Raw genomic sequence first — 10,829 nt, 5'->3', positions numbered from 1 at the left:
AGTGGTTCTGTCATGGACAGTAGTTCTGGTCATGGACGGTGGTTCTGGTCATGGACGGTGGTTCTGGTCATGGACGGTGGTTCTGGACATGTACGGTGGTTCTGTCATGGACAGTGATTTTGGACACGGACGGTGGTTCTGGTCAGTACCTTTGTGAACCACAAGAAGTCCTGCATGAGCGTGCTGCTGTAGGAGTCGTCCACCTCCACGATGGGGATGTGGTCCTCGGCGGTCACCAGCAGGCTGTCCTTATGGTAGAAGACAGCAGCCAGGTAGATCCCCCTGTACACAAACAGAACCCAGGAGTGGTTCTGACCCAGTTCAGTAAGAACCATCAGAACATTTCATTAGAACGTGACACCAACCTCTTCAGAGTTTTGACAAACTTGTTGGAGTTGAAGAGATGTTTGAGGCTTCTGGAGACCGACTGCTTCCTGCTGGGGTTCTGCAGCTTCGACGGGTCTGCACAACAACAAAAAACAGGAAGTTCAAGAGCCAGACCCGAACCGGGTCTGCTCAGAGGTTCTGTCTCTTGTTTCAGGTCAGCAGGATCAAGTTTCAGAATGATGCCAATCTCCAAACCTCAGCCACATTCTACTACTGACCATTACATCCCATAATTACACGTAAACAAACCAGCAGCTGAGGTTCTGCCCAAAGGCTCAGCTGCAGACGGACAGACAGAACCAGATCAGAACCACAGAACAAACAGAACCTTTGTCTCTCTGCTGAGATCAAATGAAGTTTGAGACTTTACAGAATCTACGGGGGCAGCCATGATGGAAACAGGAAGAAGTAAAGCATGCTGGGTAATAAAAAAAGACCCACAGTCTGCTGAGTCATTGGTTGCCATAGTGATCGAGGGGGAGGGGGCAACACTTTGGCCAGAAATGCAGAGTAAAAAGTAAGCCTCAGACAGTCTGTGTGAAAACTAGATGTCCGATCAAAGAACTTGTTGACCCGTGAGCAGCAGAAGGTTCTGGTGGTACCACAGGTTCTGTTTGAGGGTTCTACAGGGTATGATGGAGATATGACAAGGTAAAAAGAGCCTTCACCTCCACAGCAGTAGTGCGTGTGGGTCGCTCGAACCTGCTGCAGCAGGCGCTCCATGGCCTCGATGTGGCCACGCTTCCTGGGCTCCCGGCCGTCGCTCTCCCTCCAGTCTGGAGATAAAAACAAGTTCAGCTAAAGAAACATTGAAACTAGCTGAAGAAACTGAAGATGAGCTGAAAGATAAAGCAGCAAAAAACTAGCTGACAGCATTAGCATTATGAGTGTTAGCATCATTAGCGTTAGCAGTGCTAGTCGTATTATCAGGGGGCACTGAAGCAGGCTGCAGAGAGCCATGTTTATGCAGGACTAGATGTGATCTCCACGTGTTTTTATAGGGAAATTAAATATTTAGTGTAAAAGTTACAAAAGCCACAAGTCACAACAACAATCTTCTGAATGAGCCAAACGTTTTGATATATTCATCCATTTATTTATACAATTTATTGATTTAACATCAATTTATTTATATCTCTTGTAAATGAGTCCCTGAGGCTCAATGGGATTATCCATCGATCCATTCATCATCTTCCGCTTATTCCGAAGTCGGGTCACGGGGGTAGCAGCTTGAGCAGGGAGGCCCAGATTCTCTCTCCACAGCATCTTCCAGTTCTTCTGGGAGGACTCCAAGGCATTCCCAGGCCAACCGAGTAAGATGGCGCCTGTGTACATGGCTTGCAATCCACCTCTGCTGATGGTGTTCGGATTATTTTTGTTTTTTGTATTCCTCATCAATGACATCAACTCTCTGCTGGTGTATGACAGACAACAACTTTTGGATCTTCGTTTTTCTGGCACTGATGTCGCTTATCTGGACCATTATCAGCGTACCTCTGGACCCCTCCCCCCCTGCTGGCGGACGTGCCAGTTTACCTCCGCTGGGCTCCTCACCTGCCTGCCCGGAGATCTCGCTTCAGACGCCGGGAAAAACGTGCTGGTCAGCTGGTGAAGCTGAAAGCTCTGCGCGCTGCATCTTCCTCTTCAGCTGGAAGTCATGGTCTCCAGCTTCCGCGTGCCCGGACCAGGTAACCAGTGGGAGTTGTCAGCCGTTGTGCAGCCCGGACCAACCTGGAGGGGATGTTATTGAAAACCTGCGGCCATTAGCGCGCGCTAACTCCACCGCTGCTAACTCCACCGCTGCTAACTCCACCGCTGCTGGCTCTACTTTGGACAATATCCGGATGTGTTTGGTCAACGCAAGATCTGTTACCAACAAAACTTTTATCCTCAGGGACAACTTTCAACAGCACGATCTGGACTTTTTCTGCATCACAGAGACTTGGATGTCTCTGGGTGAGTCCAGCGCCTTGACGGATTTACTGCCACCGAACTGTCTGTATTTTAACGCCCTGCGGCCATCAGGCCGGCGCGGTGGTGGATTATTAACAATATTCAAATCAACTTTTGACTGTAAATAACTGCCCATCCCAGTTTCCCGCACCAGCTTTGAGCTGAGCGGCTTTGAACTCGGCCACTCGCCTCAGACTTTATTTGCACTCGTCTACCGCCCACCTCGATCTAAGGATTTCATAAATGAGTTTTCTGACTTCTTGGCTGAAATTACACCAAAATATGAGCATGTTTTCATTATTGGGGACTTTAATTTGCACGTGTGCTGTCCTGAGAAGCCCTTGGTTAAGGACTTTTTAGATCTATTGGACTCATTTAATCTAACACAGCATGTAAACAGTCCCACCCAAGAGCGTGGACATACACTGGACCTTGTTTTAACTCATGATATGACTGTTAATAATCTTGTTATTGGTGATAATGTTTTTTCAGACCACATGCCAGTCCAGTTTGAGTTCACCCTCCCCCATCTAACTCCTAAGCCGTACATTCTTGCACGTCGCACCCGGACCATTAACCACTTCACTGCCGCACGTTTCACATATGTTTATAACTCTGAAATGATAATTCAGCCCCCGGTGTTTCTCACCACCACTGAGGAACTGACATCCCAGTTCAACTCTGTCTGCTTAAAGACTCTGGCTCATGTCACACCTGTTAAAACCAAAAAATCAAAACTGAGAGCAGAACCTTGGCTGAGTGACGTCACCAAGGCCGCTAGGCAGCAATGTAGGAGGGCGGAGCGGAAGTGGAGGAAAGACAGGCTTCAGGTCTCTTTCCAGATACTTAGAGAGTTGGCGCTGTTATCAGAAAACAGTAAAAGCTGCAAAATCATGCACCCCTGCACCATGATAAGACAGCATCCAACATCTAGTTGATGTTACAGATGAGAAATGCAAAAAACAAAAATAATCCGAACACCATCAGCAGAGGTGGATTACAAGCCATGTACATGGGTGCCATCTTATCGGAAGTCTAGTTTAGTTTACTCCCAGTTGGACATGCCCGAAGCATCTCTCTAGGGAGGTACCCAGGGGGCATCCTTACCAAATGCCCAAACCACCTCAACTGTCTCCACTCGACGTGGAGAAGTAGCGGTTCTACTCCGAGTCTCTCCCTAATAACTGAACTTCTCACCCTATCTCTAAGGGAGAGTCCAGCTACCCTGCAGAGAAAACTCATTTCAAGGTCCTGTATCCACAATCTTATTCTTTCAGTCTCTACCCAGAGCTCATGACCAGAGGTGAGGGGAGGAACGTAGACCGACCGGTAAACAGAGAGCTTTGCCTTACAGCTCAGCTCTCTCTTCACCACAACGGACCGGTATAGAGTCCACAATACTGCAGACGCTGCACCAATCCGTCTGTCAATCTCATGCTTCATTCTTCCATCACTCGTGAACAAAACCCCAAGATACTTGAACTTCTCCACTTGAGGCAGAACCTCACCCTCAACCTGAAGAGATCAATCCACCCTTTTCCAGTTGAGGACCATGGCCTCAGATTTGGAGGTGCTGATTCTCATCCCAGCTGCTTCACACTCAGCTGTGAACCACTCCAGTGAGAGCTGAAGATCACGGCACAATGACGCCAACAGGACCACATCATCTGCAAAGAGTAGAGATGAATCCCGAGGCCACCGAACTGGAAACCCTCCGCTAGCTGGATGCACTGAGAAATTCTGTCCATAAAAGTTTTGAACAGAATTGGTGACAACGGGCAGCCCTGGCAGAGTCAAACTCCCACCATGAAGGGGTCCGACTTACTGCCGGCAATGAGAACCAAACTCTCGCACCGCTTGTATAGGGACTGAACAGCCCGTAATACGGGCCCCCTATCCCATACTCACAGAGCACCCCCCACAGTGTACCCTGAGGAACACAGTCAAATGCCTTCTTCAAGTCTACAAAACACATGCAGACTGGATGGGCAAACTACCATGACCCCTCAAGGACCCTAGTGAGGGTAAAGAGCTGATCCAGTGTTCCACGGCCAGGACGGAACCCATATTGTTCCTCCTGGATCTGAGGTTTGACCAACTATTGGACTCACTTCTCCAGTACCCCTGAATAGACCTTACCAGGGAGGCTGAGGAGAGTGATGCCCCTATAACTGGAGCACACCCTCCGGTCCCCCTTTTTGAAGAGGGGAACCACCACCCCAGTCTGCCAATCCAGTGGCATTGCCCCCAATGTCCACGCAACGTTGCAAAGGCATGTCAGTCAAGACAGCCCCACAACATCCAGAGCCTTAAGGAAATCAGGGCGAATCTCATCCACTCCCGAAGCCCTGCCACCTTGGAGATTTTTAACTACCTCAACGACCTCAACCACAGTTATGGACGGATCAATCCCAAAGTCCCCCGACTCAGATTCCTCCATGGAAGACGTGCTTGGCAGGGACCAATGTAGACATGTTCCTGTTTTTAGCTTTCTACATTTGCCTTAGAATCTAGCTGTTTTTTGTTACTTTTCTATTTTTAGCCTTCCTATTTGTAAAAAAATAAATAAATCTGTATGACTTTTTATAACTGTTTATTGTTGTCGCTGTTGTGCATTGTCATCATCATTCTTTGTTCAAATCAGGTCTCTCTTGTAAATGAGTCCTCGAGGCTCAATGGGATTTACCTGTCTAAATAAAGGTTGAGTGAATGGTGGGATTGAGAAGGTCTGAGAAGTATTCCTTCCACCTCCTGATGACATCACTGGGTGAGGTCAACAGCAGCCCACCTTCACTGAACACAGTGTTAGTAAAGAGCTGCTTTCCCCTCTTCATCCACCTGATGGTTTGCCAGAATCTTCTCGGAGCCGACAGAGAGTCTCTATCCAAGGTCTCACCGAACTCCTCCCACATCCGAGCTTTTGCCTCAGCAACAGCCAAGGCTGTGGACCGCTTAGCCCTTCGGTACTCCTCAGCTGCCTCCAGAGTCCCATTGGACAATAAGGCCCTATAGGACTCCTCCTTCAGCTTGACAGCCTCCCTAACCTGGGGTGTCCACCACCGAGTTCGTGGATGACCACCGCGAGAAGCACTGACAACCTTGCGGCCACAGCTCAAGGCAGCTACCTCAACAAGCGAGGTGCGCAACATGGCTCACTCAGACTCAATGTACCCCACCTCAGCTGGGATGCGGTTAAAGCTCTCCCGGAGGCGTGAGTTGAAGATATCTCTGATGGGTTCTTTTGCCAGGCGTTCCCAGCAAACCTTCACTACACGTTTGGGTCTACCGGGTCTGTCCGGCATCTTCCCCCACCATCTGATCCAACTCACTACCAGGTGATGATCAGCTGACAGCTCAGCTCCTCTCTTTACCAGAGTATCCAAAACAAACAGCCGCAAATCAGATGACAAGACTATGAAGTCAATCATCGATCTACGACCTAGGGCGTCCTGGTGCCAAGTGCACTTATGGACACCCTTATGTTTGAACATGGTGTTTGTGATGGACAAACTATGACTAGCACAGAAGTCCAACAACAGAACACTGCTCGGGTTCAGATCAGAGAGACCGTTCCTCCCAATCACACACCTCCAGGTCACACAGTCATTACCCACATGGGCATTGAAGTCCCCCAGCAGATTAAAGGAGTCCCCAGCTGGCACACCTTCTAGCACCCCTGCCAAGGACTCCAAGAAGGCTGTATACTCTGAACTGCAGTTCAGCGCGTAGGCACAAACATCAGTCAGAGCCCGTGCCCCCCACCTGAAGGCAAAGGGAAGCCGCCCTCTCATCTACTGGGGAAAACTCCAACACATAGGCACCAAGTTGGGGGGCTACAAATAGACCCACTCCAGCTTGACGCCTCTCACCATGGGCAACTCCAGAGTGGAATAAGGTCCAACCCCTCTCAAGGAGATCGGTTCTAGAGCCCATGCTGTGCGTCGAGGTGAGCCCAACTATATCTAGTCGGTACCTCTCAACCTCGCGCACAAGCTCAGGCTCCTTCCCTCCAGAGAGGTCACATTCCATGTCCCAAGAGCAGCTTTGGTAAGCCAAGGTCAGAGCGCCAAGGTCAGAGCGCCAAGGTCAGAGCGCCAAGGTCAGAGCGCCAAGGTCTCCGCCTTCGGCCACTGCCCATAGCATCATGCACTCGACTTTTATGGCCCTTCCTGCATGTGGTGGGTCCACAGGAAGGCAAACCCATGCTGCTCCTTCGGGCTGAGCCCGACCGGGCCCCATGGGCAGAGACCCGATCACCAGACGCTCGCCGACAAGCCCCTCCCCCAGGCCTGGCTCCAGGGTGGGGCCCCGGTAACCCACGTCCGGGCAAGTGTCACTGAGTTCCTTGTTTTGTTTTGTCCATAAAAATCTTCTGAATCGCTCTTTGTCTGGCCTGTCACCTAGGACCCATCTGCCTTGTGAGATCCTAGCACAGCTCCTGGGATCATTCAGGCGCACAAAGTCCTCCACCACGATAAGGTGGCGATTCAAGGAGGAGTCAATGGGATTAACCTGTATAAATAAAGGTTGAATGCAGGTTAGTCTCATTGAGCCTCGAGGACTCAGTCACAAGAGAGAGACACGAGAGATATAATAAAACAGCACAAAGTTTCCAGGAGTTAGATGACAATACAGGAAACAGTCTGAAGTCAACTGTTAAATAGGAGATTTTAATGGATGGGACTGAAACTGGATGGATGGGACTGAATTCGGCAAAGAGGCCTTTTCCTACTCAGCTCCTTCAACCTGGAAGTCTTTGCAACAGGAACTGAAGTTGTCCGCCTTAATTTCTTTAGGGGATTTTAAACATTTGATAAGGTCAATAGAAACAGCAAAGTAAATATGTTGTTTTTCATATTTTACCTTGTTTTATATGGCATCTTGATTTATTGTTTTACAACACTACTTTTTATTTTAATTGCATTTTATTTTAGTTTACTGTTGTTTGTCTAAAACAGGTCTCTCTTTAAATGAGTCCTCGTGATTCAGTTTGACTAACCTGGATAATTAAAGCTTGAATGAATGAAGGAATGAATAAATCTAGGTCTTTCAAACAGAACATTTGGGAACATACATTCAGAACTGCACCGGGCCGATCTGGACCCATTGGTTCTGTTGGTTTGGGTTAAAGACTGTCACAAGACGAGAACACAGACCGACACAAATGAGAGGAACAATTGAGCTCAGTGCGCATGCACGCACGCACGCGCGCGCACGCACGTGTGCACACACACACACACACCCTCTCAGCTCAAGGCCGAGCACTCAGAGAGAAGAAAGGAGTCGTGACAGAGATCTGGACCTGGAGGCCTGGAGAACAGAACACGCTGCTGCTGATGTCACTCAGACAGGCTACAGACCCGGGTCTGGACCCGAGAGCTGCGAGGAGAACCAGGCAGCAGCTGAACAGTTTTCAGACAGAGTTCTGGATCCAGGGGATCAGAACCAGCAGCTCCACAAAGCTGCCCGACAGCTTTAAATGTTTTTAAAGGTTTCATATTAAACTTGTTCAGCATTGGACCGGGTCTTCACGGGTCAGAACTGAAAATGAACCCTAGAATTAACGTGATGGTTCTGAAAAGTCAGACTCACTGGACGGAGCTGCAGACGGAGGCAGGGAGGAAGCCGGTGGACCCCAGCCCTTCATGTTGTAGGCCGACACCCGCACGTGGTAGACCCGACCCTGGAACACAAGAACCACCACAGAACATTAAAGTCCGGTCCACGGACCGGCTGAGTTTTGGTAAAAGGTTGGTTCTGATCCCAAAGAACTTCTTCCAGTTTGTGTGTGTGTTACCGTGGAGAGGCTGCTGATGGTCCACTTGAGGTTCTGCAGATTATCCAGAACCACGTCACCGGCCAGCAGAGAGAAATCCTTCAGGCAGCTCCACTCCACTGTAGACAGAACCAGAACCAAGTTCAGGAGGCTGCAGATCCATACTCCCTCCTCAACGGATGACAACATCATTATTACTTTTCAGTCACTCCTGATGTGACAGCGCCTATTTGGCCTCGCTGCTGCAAGTTTTCTAAATATTTGATCTTTTCTCCTGTTTTCATTTTGTACTGGGGATGTTCAACCTATGCTGGTCTATGATCGGCAGACGCTGCTGTCCATTCGGGGGTCCATGCAGAGGAGCTGTGCCCCACCCTCAGGTGCCGGCTTGTTCTCACCAGCGAGTGACTTCCCTTCTGGCGTTTTTCGACCCTGCGCTGGGTTCATGTGGATCTCGGAGGAAGAGAAAGCAAGGCAAGAAAGCCGGTGTCCAGGTGAAGCTCAGGCTTTTTTGGAAGCGTGAGGTCGTTGTCAAACTACTCCATAAAACTCTTCCCACCTGTTGCTCTGAGTTTTGGACCGATGTGGATTTTACAAACACATTCCGACCTGGCTGTGATCTACCTGGACCTCTGCGCTACTGCTACCTCCGGTCTGTTTATCCAGAAGCTCTGGACTCATAACCGTTTCTTCCTTCCGTTGATGGACATCGTGGTGTTCGTGGATCTAAACCTCAGTTTCTCCGCTGTCTGAAACGGGCTGCTGCGATAAGTACCCCGTCCTCTGCCCCGCTGCGTATGGCTTTGATTAATGTTTATTCAATAACTAACAAATCCATCTTGCTGAATGACTTGGTGGGTCTAGTTGGATGGGTGGGTGTTCACCCACTGGGATTGCTGACATGATGGCGGACATCCTGGAACTGGACGGACCACCGCTGATCGACTTCACAAAGATGACCCTGGCTGGCTCGGGTGGGAGACCCATGGTGGTGGTGGCGGGGCTCTGCTGCCGTCGGGAATGTGTGGAGATTCTGCAGCGGGCGTGCAGCGGGCGTGCAGCGGGCGTGCAGCGACGGTCGGACGGAGTTCATGGGGTCGGATGTTTTTGTCTCGGCTGAGTGCTCTGCATGGGTGGTGAGATTGCAGGAAGCGTTCATCGAGAAGGGGCGGCTCCTGCGGAACCGGTTGGATGTTAAATATGGCCTCCATTTCCCAGCAAGACTCCGTATGACGTACAGAGGGAAGGATAGGGTTTTTGTCGACCCAAAAAGAGCGATGGAGTAGATCAAAGGAAATATTGTTCCAGCTGCGAGTGGCGGGGATGGAAACTGATAAAAACTAATCCAAATAAACCTCAGGACCGGCCTTTTTTTAATCAACAACTTTTATTAAACCTGTTCTGGACTCAAATTGTTGGCTGTGATCCTCTGGTGGTGGTATGTAGGACATTTTATTTGCATTAGGGGGCCAGTGCACAGTGTTTATGCTTTGAACTGAGTTTTAGAATATAGTGCACAGTTACTGATCACATCAACTCTGTGGATAAATACATCAATGACCATGACCATTCTTGAGCATGTGATCAGCTGGTTCTGTTTGTCAGCAGCAAACTGGTTGATCCACTCTGAGAAGGTGCTATTTAAGAGACTGAGCTGAGTACAGCACCTCAGACTGAGGAAGTCTTTCAGATGAGAGACGAAACGTTTCTAAATTTTTTTGCTTTGTTTTGTTTTTGTTTGTTTTTTTGAATGTCCAGAGGACCAGATTGAACTTTTTTGGATAAATACATCAAGTTCACACGAGAAGATGTAAAAAATGGCAGGTTGGCTTTCTTGGACTGTGAGGTCTCAGTCTCTGATAGAGGACATTTGCAAACTGAGGTGTACCACAAACCCACCCACACAGACCAGTATTTGCAGTTTGACTCCCATCACCCTTTGGAGCACAAGTTAGGAGTCATCAGGACTCTGTACCACAGAGCAGACAGCGTCCCCACTAGCTCAGGAGCCAGGCAGAAGGAGAAATCCCACACAAGACAGGCTCTAGAGCAATGTGGATATCCTAACTGGGCCTTCCTGAAAGCAGAGAAGAAACCCAAACAGGACTCCAGTCAGCCAACAGGTGAAAAGGAGGAACCCAGACCCAGACCAGTGGTCATTCCAGATGTTGAGGGAGTATCAGAGAAACTGAGACGTTTATTTTCTAAACATAACGTCCCAGTGGCTTTTAAACCCCAAAATACATTAAAGACTGGTTCATCCCAAAGATCCAGTCCCCCGGCACAAACAGAGTAATGTTGTGTATGTTGTTCAGTGTCAGGAGGGTGATCAGTCTTACATCGGGGAAACTAAACAGCCACTGGCCAAAAGGATGGACCAGCACAGAAGTTCAACATCATCAGGCCAGGACTCTGAGGTCTACACTCATCTCCAGGCCAGCGGTCACTCTTTCAGGGATGAAGATGTTCACATCCTGGACAGAGAGGAACGATGAGAGGAGTAAAGGAGGCCATCTTTGTGAAAAGAAACCGTCCATCATTAAACAGGGGTGGAGCCTCCAGGTTCAACTGTCCCCCTCTTACAATGCTGTGATTGCTAGTATCACTCAGCCCTCTGTGAACAGTAAACAGCCATCAGGTGCTAATGATCCATTGTTAGGCTGATGGTCCTTCTTGAGCATGTGATCAGCTGGTTCTGGTTGTCAGCAGCAAA

General features: G+C 49.2%; 1 protein-coding gene across 1 annotated transcript in view; it reads right to left on the bottom strand.

The window, feature by feature from the left end:
* The window catches only part of ankfn1 (ankyrin repeat and fibronectin type III domain containing 1), a 49,305-nt gene that overhangs the window by 24,468 nt on the left and 14,008 nt on the right, over nt 1-10,829 (bottom strand). The window contains exons 5-9 of the mRNA XM_037690976.1: nt 8,138-8,235; nt 7,933-8,023; nt 1,056-1,163; nt 366-462; nt 150-282 (exon numbers count right to left, since the gene is read on the bottom strand). Of these exons, the coding sequence (XP_037546904.1) occupies nt 150-282; nt 366-462; nt 1,056-1,163; nt 7,933-8,023; nt 8,138-8,235 (527 nt within the window). The remainder of the gene's footprint in view (nt 1-149; nt 283-365; nt 463-1,055; nt 1,164-7,932; nt 8,024-8,137; nt 8,236-10,829) is intronic.

Source organism: Nematolebias whitei, chromosome 17, assembly GCF_014905685.2.
Source record: "Nematolebias whitei isolate Nwh7 chromosome 17, NemWhi1, whole genome shotgun sequence".
Classification (NCBI taxonomy): Eukaryota; Metazoa; Chordata; class Actinopteri; order Cyprinodontiformes; family Rivulidae; genus Nematolebias; species Nematolebias whitei.
Note: the sequence above shows the minus strand (reverse complement) of the source record. Positions and strands in the feature narration are given on the sequence as shown.